The sequence below is a fragment of the Drosophila hydei genome, unplaced genomic scaffold, assembly GCF_003285905.1.
Source record: "Drosophila hydei strain 15085-1641.00,03,60 unplaced genomic scaffold, DhydRS2 tig00008122-arrow-pilon, whole genome shotgun sequence".
NCBI lineage: Eukaryota > Metazoa > Arthropoda > Insecta > Diptera > Drosophilidae > Drosophila > Drosophila hydei.
In genome coordinates, this window is record NW_022045833.1 from 4553824 (window position 1) to 4578854 (window position 25031).

Consider the following 25031-nt stretch of genomic DNA (forward strand, 5'->3'; position numbering starts at 1 on the left):
TTTTATTCTCCTTTTTTAACCTGGTATAACGGGTATTTTTTTTTTTAACTTGCTGATTGACAATATTTGCATGTTGTCTGAATGTTGTCGTATCCTTTTTATACTCGTTCGCGAAGTGAAGAGATTTTATTGAATGTTGTTTTTCGTAGTCAGATTAGATGTGCGAGCAGATTTGCAAGCACTGTAAGTCTAGCCGGGTGTAGCCTAGCTGTGTCGTTCAATGACTTATAGTTTTGTAGATATCGCTATAAATCCCTATAGGGCGCTACGTCCTCAGGGATTAACGTGTAATTGGTTTAATTTGTTTGTGCGAATAAGTTTGGGAAAGGTGGGAGCTCAGTAGGGGTTTTCCACAACTCTTTTTTATATCTGGTTGTTGGATGTCTAATATTTTTATGAGAGTTTCTATTTGTGCAATAAGAACATTAAAAACTTGTGTGGCGTTCGTTGAAGGGAATTTGTGACTAAAGTTCTTTAATTCATAAAAACGGCGTTCGTAGAGTTTTTTTGCAGTACTTCAAATAGATCAGCTCTGGCTTAGAGCAAGCTATTGCTGAAGTAGTCCGTGCTTAAGCAGGACGTGAGGTTTTTTATTTTTACTATCGTATATCGTACCTTACTGACATTTAAATTTCCATATTTTTTAACTTTCCATAGTTAATGTCAATTTTATGAACGTTTCTGATCTTGTGGCCTTTTAGATTTCAGCTTTTTATTAGCGTGAACTAAAGAGCTGGAGTAAATTTCTTTGAAGCAAACTCTATATGGCTGGTCTTCCTTAAGCTGTGGTAGCAGTGAAATTCGAAATGGTCTATATTTAAGATAGTCCTTACTGGTTTGGGCTAAAACTCCAATACCATTTCGTATTTATTTAATGATATATGACTTGGCTTCGTTGGCTTTGTCGATTATATGCCATATTTTTGATGTTTGGGCACCAGATGGGAGGAGACAGAGGCGTTTAATTTGATTGGCTAGTCGATCAATACTGGGGCTACTGGCGTTACGTTAAAATCCTGCATCACCTTGAAGTATTCTAAAATGATTTTGTGAAGTCTTGTTGCCGAAGTCTTGCACAGAGGCGCGCTATATCCATGGCAAATGTGTTTATAAACTAGATGCTTTCCTGGTATCCACAACAATATCAAACGGGACTTGCATGTCAAATTTGATGTATTTTTCGACGCTACCAAAGGCAACCGTGTAGAATGAGCTATATACGGTTAAAGCATGGAACATCTACGATTTCTGATGTCGTTTCTTATGCATTTTGCATTTTGCATTTCTTGCGAGTTGTCAATTTTGATCCTTGCTCTCTTTTTTCGCTTTTTGTTTGGTATAATTTATGTTGCATGCCACGCGGCAATTGATGCGCCTCGCCTGCTTGTTAATTTAAGCAGGTGTAGGGCGATTTCATAAATTTACCTGGCTGTTAATTAGATTTCGCCTTAATGACTCTAGCATCATAAAAAGGCGTCGATTGTTAGGACTTCCTCGATAGCAGCAGCGGTAGCCGCAACGTGCAATGGAATGTTGCATAAATTTGCCAGAGTCGATAAAATCACAGCCTCAACTCTGGTAACCTGAGCTGCCACAAATGTGGGCACTGTTTCAAGTCGTCTTCAATTTCTGACTGGGCCTTCACTCTATATATGCCAAAGACATTGACTGCGGCTACTTAAGGCGTAATTAAGCGCAACGGCAGCATTGGCCAGGAACTAAAGTTGAGCATGGCTCGTGGCTTTTTATTTTTTAAGTTTATTACGTATGGTGATAAATGCGAGATTTTAATAGGAATTTCTTCAGATATTCACATATTTGTATACGACTTCTATTCAGTGTTGAGAGTATGGAGATTCTATAGAAGTATTTCCGATGAGTTTGACGAACGCTGGAATTATTTTTATAACAATTTGCAAGCGTTGCTCTGGTGCAACTTGTGGTGTCAATCCGAAGTTGTGAACGTCTGTAGGATTGAGAATGTTAAGAGAAGAGATTAAATTACTGAATTTTTCTCATATTTAAATAGTTTTTTTTAGTATTTTATTATTTTTAAGTGTAGAACCTGTACAATCAAATTTAGTAATTTATAAACAGTGTTTTCTTTTTTAAATCATAAGAAATATAGAACATTTTTAATATTCAGAAACGTATTTTTGAATCGAAAAATTTTGGGAATGGTTCTGGACAGTCTGTCGAAGGTTTTGTGATGTTTTTTTTGGGGCATAATACTTTATTAAATTGGTTTAATTCTAAAGATGAACCATGAAACCTATGTCTGATACATGGTAGAATGTAGAAGACAATTTTATGACTGTATTATGAAAGTATTACAAATGATGAAGAATTAATGAAGATTTGTATTTGAGATGACGGACTGAGGCGTTTATAAGTCCGCGAGAGTATTTATGAAGCATTTTTTTTCCAGATTTGAAAGTTGATTTCGATCGAGTAAGACTTGAAAAGTTCTTGGTATTTTTATGGTATGGTCTGATTTTAATGTCCTTGTTGATGGAATTCAGTTTTAATATTAAAGTTGAGATTGGTTTAAATTGAAGTTGTGCTGGTTCAACGGCATCTCAGTTCTGCTACAGAACATAGATGCATGCTTTGCTTTTACATTTGCCTTGCGAAATGTGTATAATATTAAAAAAAGGTAATTTATAAATAAACTGGAAGAGGGAGAAAGACAGTGTACATTACTGGCAATGGCGATGACGAAAGTGTCTAGCCTTAGAGAGCAATTGCCCGGGTGGTCTCGGAGGCAAAGGCTTATCGTCTTAAGATTTGCTTTGATTTCGAAAATGGAGCCGAGCATTTGATTTTAATTGCATTCGATGTGCGCAAAGCTGGCGCGTTCTCGCTCTCGCTCTGGCATGATATATGGTATTTTAATTGAAATGGCAAAGGCCAGAAGGAGGGAGCTGTGTGGAGAGGCTGGGCGTGGCTGAGGTAGTGGCTATGGCTGGCTCCTCGGGTTTTGCAAAACATATCAAATAGAAGAAGCGTAACGTAAATAGTTTTCATTTTGTAATTAATTGTTTTTTCTTTCTCTTTTGGGCTTCTTGCAATTTTTTTGAGCCACTTTCCAAAACGGGAGGCGTTTTGAGCAATTTCTTGAGCTGTCCAAAAAGTCTTGGGCGTGGTCAGGCTAACTGTCTGCCATTTATCAGCCGTGATTGGCAGCAAATAAAAAAAAAAACATTTAATTACGCATATTTCATAATGGCAAATTGTTTCGTTATGTTCTATCGTGTTCTGCCTTTTTTATGGACTCGAACATAGAACGAAACGTGCTCCAATCAAGACGCCGGTGAAGCTAAGTCCAGTTCCAAGCATAATGACTAAAACGTATCATTGTCTTTGTCATTGCTGTTGGTTCTACCAGTCAGTCTATCTGACTGACTAGGTGTTGAGGTTGATGTAATGCCTCAAGGCGTCGCGGAATTTATTAGCTAATTCAGCTAGAAGCAAAACAAACAAATAAAAACTAGAAAGCAGCCAGAGAGGCAGCTGAGTCTGATTGATTTTTTATTTATTGTTTTTTTTTTTTTATTTTGGCGGTTGTCTTGCTTGAGGGAAATTCAATTTAAAATCAAAAATTCGCTCAACCAGCAAAGCAACAATAATTGGCCAAAGCAAAATATGAGAAAATGTGTTGATAGAGTTAAATCTGAGAACCGCAAATAAAATTAGCGTAAAACCGAAAACAAAACCAAAAGAGCCTCTTTGCTAACCAGGCAAATTGAAGGGCGTTTGTTTCCTGTTCTGTGATTATGGTCATTATATAAGATCTCTCTATAGCATATATAGCCTGCTATGCTGGCACTTGGCTCACACTCTCGCAATTTTGTGGCCAACAGCCAGTCAGAGGTCGTGGCTTGTTTAGTATCTGCGTAGCTCTGTAAATGTATCTGTGAGATAAACGCTGGGCTTAAGTCTTGTCGGCTATTTTTATATACGCCTGCCGAAACCAGTTCCACGGCCGTCTCCCAACCTCCCTATGCTCAACATTTACTCTGCCATCGCTTGGTAATTTATGTTTAATTGAAAATTGCGCTTAAGCATTTAGCGAAAATTAATTAATTTAATGGCCATCATTTTAAGATACAAAAGCCAAATTGTCAGCAGCACTTGGTATAAATCACAATCAAGTGTAACGTTTCATGGGGGCTAGCAGAATACGGAATACGCTAACGGAGGAGGTGCGGTTGGAGTTGCTTCTACTACTTTGTTACTTGACGTTGGTTGAGAGTAAATAAAATCATAAATACAACACAATTGTCAATATTTACTGTAACTTAATTTATGACTAATAAAGTTATTGTATATCTTGATATTATTTCAATGAGCGCTGTAGTTTTAAATGGAATATTAAACAAAATCTTATCTGAGGAGTTGCTGTTAAATGAAATTTAACTTTGGAGAATTCTTAAATTAATTTTACTTTCCATGGGATTGGTAACATATTCTTGAATTTTTATATATTTTATATAAATATATAATTTTGGCTGGCTGTAAGTGAGGAAGTGAGCTCATTTCGCCATGTGCGGAATTCGATGAATATAATTTATAATGGATCTGGAGTTCGATGGGATGACTTGAATAATATTTGAAGACTGATGATGTGGCGATTGTAGTTTGAAATTTTGCGGTTGATGGCTTTTTAAATATTAAATCATAAAAATATAAATATATTAATACTATAATAAAATTCTATTTATTACAAAAATTTCTTAGTTCTCTTATACTTTTCTTGCAACGTTCCCTTGCTTTTGACTATTGAAAATTACATTGTATCAATATTTTAAAAATAAATAAGAATAGTTTTAAGACATAAATTCGTGTTTACATTTACCTGTGTGACCCACTTCATATCGTAATTCAAATGCCCACTTGTTGTAGAGTATTTTTAGAGTGTTTTGCGCCCACACTAAAAGTGGCGCCCATTGCCCACTCAATTTGTTGGCTTAATCCGAGTGTTTTGTATTTTGTTTTTTCTTTCCCCTTTTGCTTTGATGTTACTCCGTTTTCAGTTTGGGCCGAAAAGTAGCCAACAGCAAGGCAAAGCGTAGCAATTATCACAATTAACCGAAAATGTAATTGCAGAGGTAATGTTTTTGTGCCCGGGAGCTACAAATTGATTTGTCATTGCTTTTAAAGGGAACTTCATCCATAAATGCATGAATCGATATGAAATCTTAAAGCTATAAATAAAACTAGCTCGATTAGAAATTCATGCTAATTCTTTGCTCTCACTCGACAAAATTGAGCACAAATGTCTCCGATAAACTAAATTTCAGCATTTGTTTGTTTCTTATATTTCTTCTGTTTTTTTTTTTTTTTTTTTTTTGTGAAAGTGTCCAAGGCGAAACCACAACGTCCAATCGCTTCACTTCGCTTGGTAGCCAAATAAAAGAACTCGAGTTGAAAATCGTGATTTTCTTGAAATATTTCTGCCACTTGGCTGAGCTGCAGTGAGTTGAGCTGTTTGAGTTGGCCAAGATTCGCGCAAATTATTAACAGGCAGCTGCACTCAAGTGTCTTCTCAAAGAGGGTCGTCCCCGCCCCTGCCCCTTTCCCACTCCCACTTAATGCAACTGGAGCTGGCATTTGTTATTCATGCCCGCGTGCTGCATGTGCTTGTGCGCCTCACAATTAAGTTAGAAAAACATGTGTAGCTGCATTTGGGGCGTGAGTGGCATGCCCAAAAGCCAGGTCAACAGCGTCTTTAGCTTGCATTTTGTACCTGCCCCGGGGTCGCCCACGCGGTAAGCGCTGCTGTGGCAAGTGGCGCGTTAATGAGCCGCGCCAGTGCCTTAACAATTTCATTTTGATAAATTGCTGGCCAGCGTACGACGAAGGGGAGTCGAACAACATTAACTGAGCAACTGGGCAACTGGGCGAGGAAGTTGCCACATCTAACGGCGCTTTCATTCGCTAACAAGATCCTGTTCACTAATCCCAATTCAAGAACTGCTCGAGTTGCGCTTCAAGCTTCATTAGCCAAACAGTTGCACAGTTCCTCAGTACATGATTCTACTTAGTCAGCTAGTTGCGGTTATTGATCGACTGAAAAGATGCCCTGCAAGAAGGTTTATAAACTCTAGAATAAGTTTCAGTTGGCTTTGACATTTTCAAGCTATAAATGTTGCTTTGCCTAGAGCCGAGTTACTACAAATTGATAAATACATTACTGAAACTTCTTTATTTGTTCTGTTATAGCCTGCCTACAAAATTTACTTGGCTTAGCGTGTACAATTGCCGAGTTTCTATAGACCAAAGCATAAAGTTTTCCTTTCTTAAATAGCTCTCCAGTTCATAGTTATAAATAATTATACTTATGTAAACATGCCTGTTAGATGCAATCGTTTAGCGCTATTATGCCCGATATCTAGCTTGGCTCTAATTTACAGGGTATTTGTAGTAAAAGTTAAGTTCTGACTGGTTGGCTTCCTGGTTGCCCGACCAAGTGTGCGTTTGGCTAATGCACTTGGCTTCTAATGGTTGGACGCTCGCAATGCATATGATGACTTAATTGCGCATTTTAGCATAGGCATAGACCCAGATGCGTAGACAAGGTTTTCAGATACAGATACAGCTTCGGATACAAAATGCAGATACATTTTGAGCAGTTACATTGACAGATACACAAGCGCCGGCCTGGTCAACGAGACAGCTGTGTTGTGACAGGCGGCGATTAGACGAAGTCCCTCAGCCTGACTCTACCGCTCTCCGGTTCTGCCTCTTAGATTCCTTGGCTAGCTTTTGGTTAATTGAAATGTGGCTGTCCGCTTGCCTGATGTTTGTTTGTCAGTCTGTCTGTCTGCCCTGCTCGCTTACCTGCTTGCTAGCTAGCTCGCTCGCAGTGCAGCTTGTTGCACATTACAGTTAACAGAGAAGTTGCCACAGGCGGCATATCAAAGTGTGCAATTGTGTGTGTGCGTGTGTGCCACATGCAAAAGTTAATCCTTTTGCGGCTCAATGCACACGCACATTTCCAATTGCCATTTTCAAATTTCCAATTGCGGTGTGTGAGAAAAATATTGTCGATTGCCTGTTGTCGTGGGATACGAGTGATGCGTCATGATTCACATGCCACAATTAATTATATGCCACACTTCCGGTACGTTTGACCTTAGTCAAAGTGCAGTTGTTGTTTCACTCTGTTGCATGCCCCATTTCAGTCATCGTTGACTGCACCCGCTGCCGCTTCATGGTCAGCTGCTTGCAACGTCAAGTGCAGCAACCGCAACAGGGTTGGATTTGAGTATAAATTTGTGTTCTGTTTGCGCCTCGTCTTATTTTGGTAATTGTCGCTGCAACTAGTTTCCCACGTTAGCAACAGGTCTCTCTCGCTCTCTCACTCACCTGTTCTGTAGACCCCGTTGCAGACACATCCATCAGCTACGTGTTAAACGCTTCGTTGATTTCGTTTCAAGTTTTATTTCTTCAATTATTTTCTGCCTTTTTTTGTCAAACAATAATTTCTATGTTCGGGCTGCTTCTTGATTTCATTCTCTTCATATTCTTCGACTTAGATTTCTTATTTACTCGCTCCGTTTTTTTTCAATTATTTTCGCCTTTGTCTGGCTTTGCGGCATTCAGAAACAATGTTTCTATATAACTTCTATTTTTTCGTTTCTCTTAATTTAATCAACTTATGGCGTTCTTTCATATATATTTTTTTTATTTGGTCATCTTAAGACGTAATCTTTTTGATGTGTACTTCGCTGTGGCTTAATTTGATGTGAAGCTCAACGCAATTACATTTATCATCAGCTATAGCATCTTAAGCATCATCATCATCATCATCATCATCATCATCGCTTAAATTAAAAGTGGAAGAAAGAAATATCTAATTTATGTCTTCTAAGAACTGTGGGAGTTTTATTTTACTCCTCCAGCTCAGTTGCCCGCCCGAGTTGCATATCATCGGCATTCAATCTGCAGCAATTACAGCAATCCAACCTAAGCTGCCTACCAATTGTTCTCAGTGTGTTTGGGAATGGGAGCATGCCTCTATCTGTACCTGTAGCTGTACCTGTAGCTTAATAAGAGCCAAAAGAAACTATAAAAAAAAAGCAGCTAATTGGCCAGCTAATTCGCAGCCTTTGTTGGCCCCAGTATTTCCGCTTTTGGGCGTAAGCCAAAATATTTACAACAATTTAAAACGCATAAATTTTCTATAGCTCTTAAAAGCCAGTTTATTTTGTTTTATTTTTTAACAAAAAAGAAATACAAAATCAATAAACTTGGCCCAAATGAAGGCTAAATTTGAACTTGAAAGCCAAAAGCTTTGATGAACGAATAGTTGAAAGCCAAAAGAAGGCAAGGTTTTTGGTGGTGGGCAATGGAGGGGTAAGTGGAGGGGAGATGCAAAGGTATTGCATAACAGTAGAACAACAACATTTTGCATAAATTAAAGTGCCGCCACATGCAACAGAGGCAAGCGCTGAAACGTGTTCAACGACGCTGACAGCAGGCAGAAGTAGCAGCAACCAGAGTGCGGCAACGACAGGAGCAGGGGCAAGGCCAGAGCAGTTGCAGGAGCCATAGTTGCTGCTGTGCTATGGCAGTTGCAAGTCTTAGGTTGCAGTCGCAGACATCTAGCTGCATTTGCATAGCATAAAATTATGCAAAGGCTGTTAATGACAGTCGGAGGCAGAAAAGAAATGAGCTCAAGCGCAAAATACAAACAAAAACTCAAAAAGCGAAACGACTCAATGCGAGAAATGAGTAGATTGCACTGCTGTGCTGTGGCTTGGTCTATGTGCCACATGTGGCATGCTGCAAAGCACTCGAAACCGTGCACAGTTCGATTAATTATGCATTTTAGACCAAGTTTGTTGACTATGCCGTATGTATGTGTGTGTCTGAAGATGTGAGGCTAATGCTGCTGATGCTTGCAACGACTGCAGCTTATCAGCAGGCAGTCAACAGCTTTAGCCTTGCTAGTCTAACGGCATTATTGCACTAAATCACTCGCGGTACTTAAAGAGGCGTTCCACACCGCAGACGCAAACTTGTGCAACGGGCCAAACCGGCGCTGCCACAGGTTGCGCCCATCAAGCACTCCAAAAGAAATGGCTAAAAGGCGCGCAGGCAGGCAACAAACAACACACATTATAGTTGCGTGTAAGAGTGTGTGTTGTCTTTGTATTTATATTTGTTGTGCATGCTCATAAAAAATGCATAAAGTTTTGAGCGACAACAACACGTGTTGCACACACTCACACGTGACTTGTTTGCTTTTTGGCCTTTGTTTTGTGTGACGCAAGCTCGAGTCAAACGCAGCTCGAACTCTGAAAAAAAGTGTTTATAAATATATATAAAACACGTCTGTTTCCGTTGTATATGTATGCATACCTTTTTTTCTTTCTTTTTGTGCTGCTGCCGCCCCTTTTGTGAGCCAAGACAAAAGCACGCAACAAGGTCAGGGCAAATTAGAGGCTGAGCCACGCAGATTTCGTAATGGAATGGGAAAAGGCACAACAGACATAGCGACTCGCCGTCTCTAGACTTTAGTGTGTGGGGGCCTTGACTGTGCGCCACGCCCAAAACGTGGCAACATTTTAATTTAATCGCATTTTCGATTCTGGATCAACTCCCCCACCACATTTTAGGCCTAAATGCCAGCTACAAATCAGCAGATCCTCAGATCGTGTGCAGATAATCCCAAGTCTCTCTTACTATTACTCGGCTACAGTTTATCTTTTGACCAATTGTGAAAGTAATTTAATGCGGATTCGGTTCAGCTGCTGCTGCTGCTGCTGCCTCTGCTGCTTCTTCTACATTTTTCAATTACCAAGAATTGCATGTTTCGTTTTAATTTCCACGTAGTTCAATTGCCCGCCCGAACCGAGCCGAATGTCTGCGTGTCGTAGTGCACTTCTTTTTTTCTCTTTCTGGGAAACTGGTTGGGAAGCATCGGCACAACAACTACACAGAGACACACACACACACATACACGCACACAGGTGTGTCTGTGTGTGCCTAAATGATTTTGAACCAGTTCTGGGGAAACTGCGTGTCTAAAATTTAATGAAATCGCTGGCCATATAGCTACTCTCTATAGGAAAGAAAACAACATTTGAAATGCATTCGCTATACACTGCCGGATAGCCACTGCCAATCAGCTGTGTTGATGCGGATAATTGAGATATTATTAGCCAACGGGCACGGCATTGGCATTTGAATTAAACGTGCCGCAATTGCTGAAATGTTGCCTAATTAGCTGTATATTGCATTGCCAACACACAGAAAAGAGTTTACAAATCAAGCAGCTAAGCCAATTTGAGTGCAATCAATGGATTTGTAGTGATTGGATTTGAGTAAATTACTGTTCCGTATATAGTTCGGATAGCTATCGAAGGAAGCTATTAAGTCCATAAACTGATCTGAGTGTTAATAAATAGATAACGATTAAGAGAGGCATAAAATATAAATGCATTAAAAAATCTAATTGATTCTTGGATGAATTCGGATAAGGGAGATAATGTGGCAAATGGTGATCAAATAGGTAAATTTTACAGGCAAGAGTATCACAGTGATCCAAAAATGTATTGGAAAATTAAGGATAATTTCGGATAAATACGGATAAAATGTAAACAAGTTATTGGCAGCTAGAATATTAAAATTAAAATGTATCTGCAAGACAACTTAGTATTTAAACTAATCCAGATCTGTATTGGGAAGTTGAGTAATTTCGGATAAATGCGGATAAAATTTAAAAAAGTTATTGTTAGCCAGAAAATTATAATTGACATTTTTTTTGTAATACGACCTAGTATTTAAGCCATTCGCTGTGACAATAACTTGTCTAGCCATTCCACTATCAAAACGGATTTCTAGACCGTAATGAAAAGTTTTCGTATAACCTGGGATAAGAATGGATAAAAAGTTATTATCAGCCAGAATGTCACAATCGACATTTATCTGCAACACAACCTAGTATTTAAGCAATTCGCTGTCGCAATAACTTGTCTAACCATTCCATTTCCATTTCCATTTGCAATATGTGTCAAGCACTTTACTTTTAATTATACTCATATGCCAGCGAGTATTCGTCTGGCCAGTTGTGACATACTCACATCAAGGAAATGACAAACATCAAACCAAATAAACTCAAACTCGAAACTCAAAATCTTCTTAACCCAAATTTATGCATGTGTCAGAGATCGCACCATAGTTGGTCAGATGCACGTCAATTCCATGCTAGATTTTAAGCGCAGACCGATTGCGTATGGCAAATAAAATTGCATGCTTGCCTAGAAAACTACGAAATAAAAGAGTTAACTGGTTTCGAATACTCTGTACATGCTGAAAAGGGGACTTCATTTCTTCGAATACAAATCAATTTTAAAACTTAATCAACTTCTTTGTCAACAATTCATACTTCTGAAACTTATTTGTGAAAAAAATTTCATTAGCTTCGACTTCTTAGGGCAGATTACAGGTCATCTAGCAGCTGCTTATGCTCGCCTCGAGCCGTCCTTGTTGCTTATGGCTTTTTGAACGAAAAGAGAAAACCGACCCAGCCTGGCCAAGAGCTGAGACTTGCTGGACAGCTGCGAGTATGTCAACAGTCTTGGCCATATTTGGCAATCAATTTATTTTTTTTTTTGTATATATATATATACATTTATATATTTTGGATTTGGATAGATTTGAATTGGGCTGACTGTTGGACTGTAGGTCTGGTGTTGGCTATCAAAGTCAATCAACAGGGGCACAATTCATTTGTGACAGATTATGCCTTGACTTTGTTTGGGCAACAGTTGACAATCGCAATGAATGGATCGAATAGATCGACTGCCGTTTAGAAAGCAACGCTCTAGTCTTCGCCCCCTTTGATTGATCGCACGCAGATGTGGATAAGGTGTATATTTTTGTGTTTCTCTCTGTTTTTGGCACTGTCATACAGAGCAAATGGAATTTGCATTGAAAAACCACAAAACGTAGCACATAAAACTTTCACTAGCTGCGGTCCGGAATCGTATTTTCTTTTTTTATTTTTATTTTTTAACGATCTGTCTAATATTATCGCATCTGATCTTCCGGCTGAACTACAACATGGTGTTAATGCTAATAGCAAATGCCCATCAGTTAGTTACACATGCAACATGCTGCAAGACATTCACTTTTGCATGCAGCCCAGTCGACAGAGTGGGGGCCCCATTAAATTGTGCTTTGGCGAAAGGGTCTGCACTCAAGGCTTTAGCTATATTTATGCTCGTACAGCCACTAAAGAGGCTCACACAAATTTGTGCATTTCAAAGCCCGACTCGACGCTGATCAAGCGGCTGTGGCAGAGGCCCTCTTGTTATCATTCATTTGCATAAATTTAAAAGTTATTCAAATAAATCGCTTGGCGTGCTGGCAAATTGCTTTTAGCTGCCGCTTCTCACATTGATTAGGCTACAGCTTGGACATTAGGCAGCTGGTTTTTTGTTCATTCGTTTGTTTGTTTGTCGTTCATGCTCCAAATGTTGTGCAATTGGATACAATTCCAGATGTTTATGAATGAGAATGTAAAACTCAAAACGGGCTAACACGCAACTGCAGCCATATGATGAGCTAAACGCATACAGCACTTGGCGTTAAGTCACACAAATGACTTTAATTACCAAAATTAAGAAACAGAAAATATAAACAAAAATACCAAACACAAAATTATAGCCAGCGGGCAGCTAAAATTAACAGAGAAAACATGTAAGAATGTGAGAGTTGAGTTGTGCCTGACTGGCAAATGCCCTGTAATAAGTTGTAGCTGATACGTTCATTATATAATGTTGCTGCATGATATATGAAAATTTATATCATATACATCAAATTAAAATTTGAACTTTGCTTCAAAGGAATTGCTTCAGATTTTATACAGTTCTGAGGCCTGGTTAAAGCTATTCAAGGCTTGATAAAATGATTTGCATAAATTTGTTTTTAGTTGATATCATTTGCTTATACAATTTCTATAAAAATCAGGCTAGCTGTTAATAGTTTGATTAATGTACAATATTTATACGACATATCAAGCCAAATATACCAAATTATGAGTGTCTCGTTTTCATACAGATTGAGCTCTTTGAGGTAATAAAGGCTATATAGATATATCTCTAGATAAATTATGTGAGCTTAAGCTCTACTCAAAGCATTGGCAACTCAAACTCATTGCTTGCTTTTATATGTTGCAGTTACATTCGTAACTCCAATAAACTCCCTTTAAAGGCATTCGTATATGAACAGGGTATTTAAAGGCAAATTAAAACTGAAACATGACCAGGCTGGGTGCCATATGAAAACCAAGTTTAAAGTTGCCGCTGGAATTTCTAAAGCAATATCAAATTGTTGCCTTTGCTGCTGCTGCTGGTTGGCTGCATAAGCGGCTGAGTGTGTGCCACAGTGTGTCGAGTGAAAGTACACGAAAAAAGTGGCAGTCAGAAAGAAGCAACCAGCCAGCTAGTCAGCAGGCAATGTAGGTAGATGCAGATTCCACATCGGTCAGAGACGGAGCTTACAGTTTACGACTCTATGGCTATGGCGATGGTGATGGCCACATGCTGATGGCCCGACATGCGCTGGCAATTTCGAAATTTCATAAATTGGACAGCAACACGCATGCGCCAGCAGCTGCAACATGTTGGCTGCTGCTGCCGCAGCAGCAGCTGCGATTCGGCCACAATTGCAGTCAGAACAGATTAGAAATGTCCGGCGCGTTGAATTTAAATGAGTTTTCGCTATATCTCAGCTGGCTAATTGCAAATTGGGCTTGTCAGCATTCATCATGTGCATATGAATATGAATATTCAGTTGAATATCCGTGCATATATAGCTCTAATAATATCTCTATATGGCTGTATCGTTTGCCAAATGGAGCAACATTACGTATGCGCAATTTTCCAACGGAATTAACATGCAACAGGATTTGTAAATGTGACTGGGCGGAGCTGTGGCTGGGATCAGTCCGCATTGCGTACAAATTTAACACAAGCCATAAAATCAAGTGGATATTTTGCAGCAGCTGTATTAATTATATATAGCATATTATGTAATAATGGGTGGGTTACCGATGCGAGAGCGCTTTATGATTTATGATCAAGTTAGAAATTATAACTCAGCTTGACTTAAAATTTGTTAAGCTAGATAATTGCTTGAAGCAAACATAAATTGGAAAAATAATACCTATAATGTATGTTTTATGAATTACATATGTTTTATCTTAACCTTTGTTAAGACTTACCTAAGTTCTTCAAACTTATAACATTTTAGCATTTGAAGTTGACTTTCTCCAAGGTCAATTTTTGTGTTCTGCCTTGCTTGTACATAGAAAATTGTATTTGAATTTATGTAATCTATAATCCAATCTTTGTCCAATATATCTGTGTGCTTACAGCAACCAGTTGATCCACGCATACAAGCCCACACCCGCACCGCGCACCAGCAGCTGCAATAGCAGACAACACCGCAAGATGCAGCAGCCCGGCAGCAGTTACTATACGCAAACAGAAAGCGAATTGCTGCAGCTGGAGGCTGGAGGTGGAGCGCCCTATCCACAGCAGCAGCAGCAGCAGCAGCTACATCAGCATCAGCAACAACAGCAGCAGCAGCAACAGCTAGCTGCTAGCGGCAGCACTAGCAACCACTCAACCACTTCAACGGTCAACAATTTGGATGCCCCATCGACGGCTAGTAGCAGCGGGACGCCTTCGCATTTTGTGTCGCCGCTGCAGCGACGCCACTGCCAGCCGCCCAATCATTTGCCACTGAACTCGGTAGTTGCCACGCCGCTGCGCACCGCCAGCTACAAAACGGCTGCAACCGCCAGTGTCTATCATCATAGCCACCATCAGCAGCTGGACTTTCAGCGCAATTCACAGTCGGACGATGACAGCGGCTGTGCTCTGGAGGAGTACACCTGGGTGCCGCCGGGTCTGCGACCCGATCAGGTAATCAATGCATAAAGGGGCGTGGTCCGAAAACAACACATGCGGCAATTTGTCGCAGCTAATTAGGTGAAATCAAAAAGCCAACGGCTGCATTGATTTCCATGTGGTTTCCATGTGGTTTTTTTTTTTTGACCACCTGCTGCGGGCAATTGACTTTTGATTTCGTTTTGCCTTGGCCACGGCCCAAAAATCAAAGCCATAGCCAGTTCAATGGCCGTGTTTAAGGAAATTCGAGCAGCTTAATTGCCGCTGTAAAGCGGCTTTTCCCATTTCTATTTTTTGGTTGGAAAATTATCGCCCCAATCTGGCGGCTGGCGATCGATTTGAAAAGCGAAAGCACTTTGTAATTAAATCGCTGGTGCCCGCATTTTGCAGTTGTATGTGAGCTTACATAACGGGCGCGGGAAAAACTAAACGAAAAGAAAAATCGAACTGTAATCGTTTGGGCAGTTCGTTTGTTCGTTTCAGTTGTTTTTCCTACCCATTCTGTTGGCTCATGACTTTTTCGCGACATTTACCCACTTTCGCACGTTTTACAGCGCGGCTTTTACTTTTTTTTCGTTTATGTTTTTTCTTGTCGATATTTGCGATGTGGGCGTGCATTGTTGTTATTGGCTTTTAGCCAAGTTGGTGAAAGCGTCGTGTCACTGGTCTTTGATTAATTTGTTATGGCTTGTCCCTAATGAAACGCTTCCCACGGAATTTGTCGCCAAACCGTTTACACTAAAGCTTATGGCTGATATCTATATATATAAATATATATATATAACTGCAGTGCTTAAGTTTTTATATCTGATTATGTGCACTCTCTAACTCATTTCTCTCTGTTTTATCTGCTCGTTAACAGGTTCGTTTGTACTTCAGCCAACTGCCGGACGACAAAGTGCCCTACGTCAACAGTCCGGGAGAAAAGTATCGCGTGAAGCAATTGCTGCACCAGCTGCCGCCCCAAGATAACGAAGTGAGTATTAGCCAAAAAGACAACCAGAGGGAGCACTCAACGAAAAAAGAACTCAAGCATCATAAAAATGCAGTTAATGTCGAGGAAAGCGTTTGCCAACTTTTTTAAGAATATCGAAAAGCAACCAAAGTGACACTAAATGGAGAGAATAGCTCTTTAGCATAATTGAATACTGAATACTCTTACAGACTGCTTATATAAGGAAAATGCATATGAATATGAATATGAGTATAAATAAGAATTTGTTATACAAAAAGTACGCTTTCAATTGATTACTTTTTAATTAAGTCTTGAATATACGAAAGATGAAATATCATATATAGAGTAAGCAATATACTCTGAAACTTTTAACAAACAAAAACTGATAAGAAGAATAAGTATGTTTTATTCATTTTAACCAGGCTTATACCAAGTTATATATGCACTTTTACACCAAGTTTCATTGGCATATTCGAGTTATATGTTCAGTTCAGTGGTGCAGACAAATAAAATGATTATTCCATTTGCCAATTAGAGCGCGTTCTGTTAACTACAATGATTTGCAAGTTGAATACCAAAATACCAAATGCCCCTTTGCAAGGGTATTGCACAAGAAAAGAAAAGGCAAAAATAAATTGGTATACAAAATCAAGGCACGCCCCCTGCTGCAGTGCGAGATTAAAAAAGTTGGCGTTCGCCTTTTTTGAGCTGCTGTAAAAGAGATTTTAATTAATATTTACAATACAAGAAAGTTTGTTCCAGCGCCAGCTCGATCTGCAGCTGCCATTAAACATGCCCTCCTTTACCTTATACCATTGCAGGTGCGCTATTGCCACTCGCTGAGCGACGAGGAGCGCAAGGAGCTGCGCATATTTTCGGCGCAGCGCAAGCGGGAGGCACTCGGACGTGGAGCTGTGCGGCTGTTGTCCGATGAAAGGCCCTGCAAGGGGGTAAGTACATTGCAAGCTCACCTACACAACGGTCCCTGCCATTCTCTCTCACAGTTCTCCTTCAACTTAATTGTGAGCCAAGAAATTTGCATTTTATTATGAGCAACAAAGGCGGCCGCCCGAAGAAAAGGCGAGTTTCGATTTCATTTTTTGCCAGCGCCCGGGCAAAGTTTTGCGCAAACTTTGACAGGACTCGCTAGTGGGTGGGACGGCAGCCAGCACAAAACGAACAAAAAATTGACAATGGCGCCTGCCAGAAACAATAAGGGACTCTTTCGTTTGGGGCAGGGTGGGCGAACGGTTAACTTTCAAACGTCGCGTCGCGTCGCGTCGTATCGCATCGTATCGCAAGTTGGCAGCGTCTCAAATAAAAGATGACGAAAAGATTTCATTAAGTACACTTTTAGCAAACGGCAAAGTGCTGCAACAAGGCGAAAAACTGCAAATGAAAAACGTTGTTGCAAAAACAATTGCAGCAACTGCCATTGCAAACAGCAATACAAAAGGCCACTCCACGCTCCACACACTGTGAACTACGGCACTCGACTGTGTGGACTCTCGAGTGCGGAAAGTTGATTTCGAATACCCTGTAAACTGAATATTAAAAGCTATTTTGAAACTGTGGAAATGGCGGATAAGTAGAAGCGATTATGTGACTTGAAATAATATTGAGCAAAAATATAGTACATAAGTCAATTTATGCTCTAGTTAGCTAAAAATAAAATATGTTTTTTAAAACTTTTCTAGATATAAATCTATTGAATTATTGAATTTTAAATATATGTTCCAAGAAAAATCTGAGACTAGAAAAAATAGAGCCACAACATTTTCTATACAGTTTCTTAGTTTTTCTGTCCGGCATAATATTTTACTAGCTTCAAGAATCCTGCTAAGATCCATTGAGATAAAAGACGTCTGCTCTAAACGAACTCATATAAGAATAGTGTAAATATTCTTTTTAGCATCTACTGACATGTAAAAAGATATTGTCTACAGATATTTGACAGATCTTAGACCTAACCAGCAGGAACAGGTCAGCTGCTAGTCGAGCACTTGCGAGTCAAAGATTCATGTCAGTTTTTTGTCTGCAGCATAGAGCGAAAAGTGAATGTATATATATATATATATATATATATATAAATATATCTATATATATGTATGTAGACAGAGAAACTGTGCAGTGGCACTATAGGACAATGCTTGCAGCATAAAATAGTAGTAGCAGTAGCTGCAACAGTAGGTAGAGCTGCCCTTTCAGTAGAAGGTAGTGAAATATTTCCCCTTATGCAAAAATTTGCATTGTTATTAGCTTGGCAGTCTCCGGAGCGAGTGCGTGCTGGCTAACCAACTCCGCTTCAGCTTCAACTTTCAACTTGGCCTGTCTGCTGCTGCATACCATATTCCATATTCCTGATCCCGAATCCCGATGCCATTGCCGTTGCCAGTGCAGTTGCCGTTGCCGTTGCCGTTGCCGTTGCCGCAGCCGATCCATAGCTCCCACTGTCTGCCGCAGATAGTTGTGGAGCTTGATTTTATTGTGTTCACATTCGCCACTCGTAAAACTTATTAAAAAGTTTATGCCGCATGCTGCCACGCAGTGCTGCGTGTCTGTGTCTGGGCAACGGGTTGGACATGCAGCCATGCTGCAGCAGCAGCAGCAGCATCATCCATTTGTCCGATCCCCGCTCCACACTCCATCCATATACCGCTCTGTCTGCTACGTGCGTGGGCGTTGCGGCTCGTCGGAGGTGTTGCCTGGCATTAAAGTTGTGCCCAAGTTTTTCCAGTGATTTTCTTTGGTTTTGGTGTTTTGGTCGGTGGGAGACGACGACCAAATTGGCAGCCAAGTTGCATTTATTACGCCTCGCCACAACGACTTATATGGCAGCCAGGACCACGGACCGGGGCAGCAGCATTCGGACCAGGCCAGCACCGGGTTCAGAGTTCATTAGAGAGACAAGACGCGCCAACAGCGTGCGAAGTTTGTCCTCCACTCATATTTAATGCCAAAGTGCAGTCACATATTTGATTTCATATGTTTTGATCAATGATTCAAGGGCTTACCTTATAAGATACTTCAGTTATTTATGATGCGACTTTTAGCACTGTAAATTATACAGCTGAAAGTTTACCTGCAGTCAGTGTGGGCAGCATCTTAGAGTTTTCTGGGTATTAAAACTAAGAAATGACTTTAAATGAGGAAGTCGTTGCTTTTGCGAGTGAAAATTTTATTACTTAAAGGAATAGAAGCATGCTCTCTAGATATGTGTGAAATGTTATTTTGAGATACACAGAAATATGAGCAATTAAATATATATATATATATATATATAGTTGTGAAACATATGTGTACATATTTTACGAGTATTGCGGTATTTATATAATTATTTTGGTTTGAGTTAAGCAATAAATAGAGAAAGATTTATACGAAGCAAAATAGAGAAGAAATAAATAAATACAGTTAGATAGTCATGGATATGTAGTTATGCAGCCATTGGCTAATGACTGTGGTTAAATCGATCTTACATAACTCGGCTAATATAGCTAGCAAGATATAACTTTTTAGATTTATGGAGATTAATAACCAATGCCTGGCACTATTGAAGCAAGTTGTACTCTTATAGGTTTATTATAAAGTGTATATATTCAATTAGCGGCGGTGTATCTCTGAACATTCCTGGCTTTTATTCAAGCATAATACAGTATTTATTCGGGTCAAAGCATTCGAGTTCAACTCCAGATGAATGCCATATTAATGAAATCTGATAAGCTAAGTCAGATTAAATGTGATGAGCACAAACTGACGTGCCGGAGCCTGTGCGCGCTGCTCTGCTACTTAAAATTCACAAACCATAACTGCGACTGGCTAAACGAAGGTTAAAATGTGAACAAAGCAAATGCCGCCCACTGAATCAGGCATCAGCAGGGCAAGGGAAAAGCGTGGACAGCCAAGCAGAAATTATACTTAAAGGAAATTTATGAAAACGCTCAATGAGCCTGAATGATGTCTTCTCCCTCGGTGCTGCTGCCAAAAAGCACTCATATTCAGTCAAGCGTAAATGAGTCGCAGCACAAGGCCAGAAACGTGCGTCAAACTTGGAATCAGAGTCGGGGTCAGGGACAGAGAGTCAGAGCCAGAGCCAACAACAGAGACAGATCCAGAGTTGGCAAATGATTTGGCCAGCTCCGATTTTCCACACGAACAACAATGGAGTCAACTGTAGAGAGCTGAGCGGATGTGACAGCCGAGCTTGACAAGGATGTGACACTAAAGGTCGTCCTGGCAACGATGAAATACAAAATAATTATTAAGAAAATCTCATGAAATATATTTTTTACAAAACTGTGGCAGGGCCAAAGGGGGATCCAAATAAAAGGTAGCTGGAAAATGCTGTTGCCTCTCGCCTGTTAAGCAAAAAGTTTATGTACTGAAAAGGGCACGATAACGAGCGTCATTAATAATTTGAAGGCACTGTGCAATGTGCGACAGAGATAGAGTGAATAAATGGAAAAGGCAAAGAGACAGAGAGAGAGAGAGAGAGATGGGATTGGGCAGGAAATTGTCTTGCTTGTTTGTGCTGCAAAGTTTGTCGGGCACAGCGCCAAATTTCGGATTAGGACAGACACACGAAATGGGTTACGAACAGAAGCAGCAAGCGTTGTTTGTCAGGTGGCGCCTCCGCGTGACAGCCAGCTACAATTTGTCAATAGCATAATTGTCTGCAGTGCAGTTAGAGGATTCCACGGTTCAAGCAGAGTTCATCAATTGCAAGCGACTGGCGACTGGCGACTAGCGACTGGGATTAATTGGATTGATAAGATAAATGAGCAGCGATTGCTGTTAAACACATGACATTTGGCAGCAGCAGCGCAAATCCTGAAAAATGTCCTTTTAAGTGGACACATGGCAACCTGGGGTGAATGGGAATCTAGAAAACTTTTGCACTTGCAATTGAGTTTAGCCACAGAGAAACTTACTTACTTAGAGCGCCTGTTCCGGCCAAAAGTTGTCTAAACCACAACAAAGTGCTGGCCCGAAAAAGAAGTAACTAGAAGAAGTAAGCCTCAACCGCAACAGGATGCGCAAAAATACGTCATTAGCGACTGAGCCTGGTATGGAGCCTAATTAAAGTGCGTGGTGACCGTGGAGCGAAAGAGGCGAAAGAGGGCAACGAAGTTGCTAACAATTAACGACGCATGCAGTGGGCCAAGTTGTCAGGCCAAGAAAATTATCAGCCCTGTAACCAGGAGTCTGAGCTGGCGCTTCGGAGGTACTGGCTGTCAATGTTTAATGGCTTGCAAAAGTAAATGTCGATTGCGGGGGTGGGGTGGGCCAACCGACTGGCATCCGACTGAGGTTTAATAGCCTGGAAAGTTAAGAAGCTGCAAGCAGCATAGTCAACACTACCACCGCTTATACTTCTCTCCAACAATGTCCTAGCAACGTCTTGTGGCTTTTGCGGCCCTGCTGGGGTAATTTGCGTGCGCGACTTGTGGCAGTAGCGGGCGGGGCGATGGCGGTTAGCAAACCAGGAAACGCTAGCTGAAACGAAAATGGCGCAAATTGGCGTCGGCTTTTGTCGTAGCACAGAAAAGGGTTTGAGGCCCAAGGGCTAAGGACTAGCCACAAAATGGCAGCGCTCGCATGTGGCACAACTTTTTTTTTGGCGTGGGCCACCGAAATAGCATTCATAAATCAGGGCAATTGCGTTAATTGCTTTGCATGCTCATAAAATGTACCAAGGCCGGGGGACTTCCTGCGTAAAGGTTCAAGAAAGTTGCAAATAGATTTTTCTACAAATGGCCGGGGTAAAAAGACATTAACTTAGCACGAACTTATTCGAATTTGTTAAATATATCTAAAGGAATTTCCTATGACATTTGTCTGATTTGTTCGTTATAACTCAATTGCCTGGAGTGTTCATAGGAGCGATGTTAGCTTAGTTGTTTGTCTACATTTTGGCCTCTGACTGATTCTTTCCGATAAGAGTAATACTACCCTGTGAGCGCAATAGGCTATATTATTAGATTCATTAGATTGGGGAATTAAGATGGTTTAAGTATCTAAGAAATGCAGTAACTGCTTTCAGTTTAAAGACAACAAGTCTTGTAAATGTTAAAAGACTTTTTGGAAGATTTTTTAATCTTCGGTGCTTAGTTCTAAATGTCAACTTTCTGTAGATCCAGCTGTATTCAGCATCTCAGTGCCAATTGGTTTGTTGATACGAACCTTATCTACACTCTCGTTTTCAAGATGCTGCAGGGCAAATGCGAATCTATTCATAGAGTTTTCAAAGAACATTCTAAGGATACCATCGCGTTAGCCTGTTTACCGTATGTTCTTGTTCCTTAAGGTAGACCGTCTTCAAGCTACTACGTTTCCTACATAGCTGCCCTTAGGAGGTAGGAAGTAGGAAGTATCCGCATGCGAAACCAAACATGTTCCTTAAGCAGTACGAAGACATTAGCTCTCCTGACCCTATTATGCTGCTTGCTCTACGTAAATGAGTTCATTATGCGAATTGCTTCAACTTTAACGAGTTGAGGTTGAGTCATTAAAACTGCGCTTCCGTTTGGGCTCCGTGACAAGAGCAACAGCAGCAACAGCAACTCCTACTCTGACTCCTACTCGGATTGCGACTGCGACACCGACACCAGCATTTTCCTTGCGGCCTTTTCTCGTGTTTCGTGTTTTATCCAAACAGTTTAAAGTCTCTGGTTTTTCCACTCTCTAGGGAGCACTTTTGAGACGAGGCCGGGCACATGGCCGGCAGCTATTTTTGCATTATTTCCGTTGTGAAAAAGCAAAACCACAAAGTAATCGTGAGGGAGAGTGAGGGCGGTCGAGGGGTGTTTGGGGGTTCTGTTCTCGTACTGGTTCTGTGCCATGTCCTCGCTTGGGGGGCTTAAGCGTTTTATTACCGTTATTTAGCATTTATAGTCGCTTAAATATTTTGCCCAGCCAAAGCAGACGCTGCAGATTTCTATCGCCACGCTGTCTCCCCGTGCAGAACTTTAGCATATTTTTGTTATTTAAACGACTTACCTAATGCCTCGCTCTGTTCTCTCTGCTCTCCTTTTGCAGTGCGATGAACAACTCTCCGGCGGTGACATTGTGGTCTTTGCCCAGCGCTTGGGCGCCCAATTGTGCTGGCATCCCGGCTGCTTTGTGTGCAGTGTATGCAAGGAGCTGCTCATGGACTTGATATACTTTCAGCGCGATGGCAATCTCTACTGTGGCCGACATCATGCCGAAACCCAGAAGCCGCGTTGCTCCGCTTGCGATGAGGTGAGTAAAAGAGCTGCAAAAATTGAGTATCTGATTGATGAAACCGGTTAAATTTGAAATTAGAATTCAGAAAAGTTGGGAATTTACAATTAAAATATCTGTTGTATATATATCTATATAATCGAATCGGTAGATGAAACGTTTTAGATTCCACTTGATTTTCCATTTCCCATTTTCATTCATTACCTACCATCTCGCTGGCTCTTCTCTTTCACACAGATCATCTTCTCGGATGAGTGCACGGAGGCCGAGGGTCGCACCTGGCACATGAAACACTTCGCCTGCCAGGAGTGCGAGCACCAGTTGGGCGGCCAGCGTTATATAATGCGTGAGGGCAAGCCATATTGCTTGGGCTGCTTTGACACCATGTTCGCCGAGTACTGTGACTACTGCGGCGAGGTCATTGGTGTAGATCAGGGCCAGATGAGCCACGACGGGCAGCACTGGCATGCGACGGATCAGTGCTTCTCGTGTTGCACGTGCCGCTGCTCGCTGCTGGGTCGTCCGTTTCTGCCACGCCGTGGCACCATTTACTGTTCGATAGCGTGCAGCAAGGGCGAGCCACCAACGCCATCGGACACGAGCTCCGGTCCACAGCTACGGCCGACGCATCGCGCCTCCACTTCCAGTCAAATTGCGCGCTCGCCGCGACGCACAGCTGATTCGGCGGGGCGTGGAAAGGCTGGTGTGGGCAATGGACATGGTCATGGTGGCAAGACTGCGGGCAGCGCAGGGGATTTACTAGAGCGGCAGGAGCGCAAGCGCATGGAGGCTGCGGGCGTAGCCGATCTGCTGCTGGGTGGCTGTGTGCCTGGCATGCCACGACCCGCCCATCCGCCGCCCATAGATCTTACGGAGCTGGGCATCAGCCTGGACAATATCTGCGCAGGCGACAAGTCTATTTTTGGAGACACACAGCTGACGTCTTCCATGCCAGACATGCTGCTGTCCAAAGCAGAAGATTCGCATAGCTATCAAAGCATAGACAAGATCAATTTGAACTCGCCTAGCAACTCGGACATGACGCAAAGTACCCAGGAGCTGGGCAACGAGCTAGAGCTGGACAACGAATCAGTGCGCGAGCTGGAACTGCCACATGATGGCTACGAACAACTCTTCGCTGCCAAACAGAACGAGAAGGAGGAGCAACAGCAGCTGGACAATCGGCCGCCGCTAAAGGAGGTTCGCTTCCACAGCGTGCAGGACACGATGTCCCGGTCGAAGAGCTACACGGACAACTCGAATGCGAGACGTCGGCGCCGACGACGCAATCAATCGCGCAGTTCCTCTGAGATGCAGATCAATCAAACGAATCTGCGACTGCACAATGCCCAAACACAAGCTGGCGGCGGTGCTTTGAATCTGCTTAACAATCTGGACAATTGCGACGTGGCCAGCATTTGTTCCACTTGCTCCTCGAGCTCTTCCAGCGATATGGATGACTACGTCTATCGGCTGCCGGCCCGCAAGCATTATGGCGGCGTGCGTGTTGCCTATGTGCCCAACGATGCGCTGGCCTACGAGCGCAAGAAGAAGCTTGCCCAGTCGGGCGATAACAATGGGCAGCTGGGCAACTCGGCCGGCAGCTGTTTGGGCGCCCAATCAACAATGCCAGCAATCATGCACGAGAGCAAGAATTGCACAATATCATGACCACCTCCAATGCTGCCGCCGCCGCCGCTGAATCTCAGCAGCTATTACATCCTGGACACCATACTCGAGGAGCAGAGCCTCAGCCTGCTGCCCGAAAAGAAGCCGGGCTGCCTGAGGCGTGTCTGGAACTTTTTCGGGCTGGGCAAATCGCGTCCAGGCAATGCACAGCGTCTATATAGCGTCTAAAACTGGCTGGCAATTGTGTAAATAGACATATCGATAAATACTATATATATATATATACATATACAGAC

At 41.6% G+C, this 25031-nt stretch overlaps 1 protein-coding gene across 1 annotated transcript; it reads left to right on the forward strand.

Moving 5' to 3' along the window:
* Positions 1 to 25031, forward strand: LOC115483377 (protein espinas-like). Its single transcript, XM_030225097.1, has 7 exons — positions 1 to 183; positions 14393 to 14564; positions 14595 to 14945; positions 15793 to 15906; positions 16707 to 16835; positions 22921 to 23124; positions 23344 to 25031. Exons 1-7 carry the CDS (start codon positions 134 to 136, stop codon positions 24775 to 24777), a joined length of 2454 nt encoding a protein of 817 aa, XP_030080957.1. The 5' UTR covers positions 1 to 133; the 3' UTR covers positions 24778 to 25031.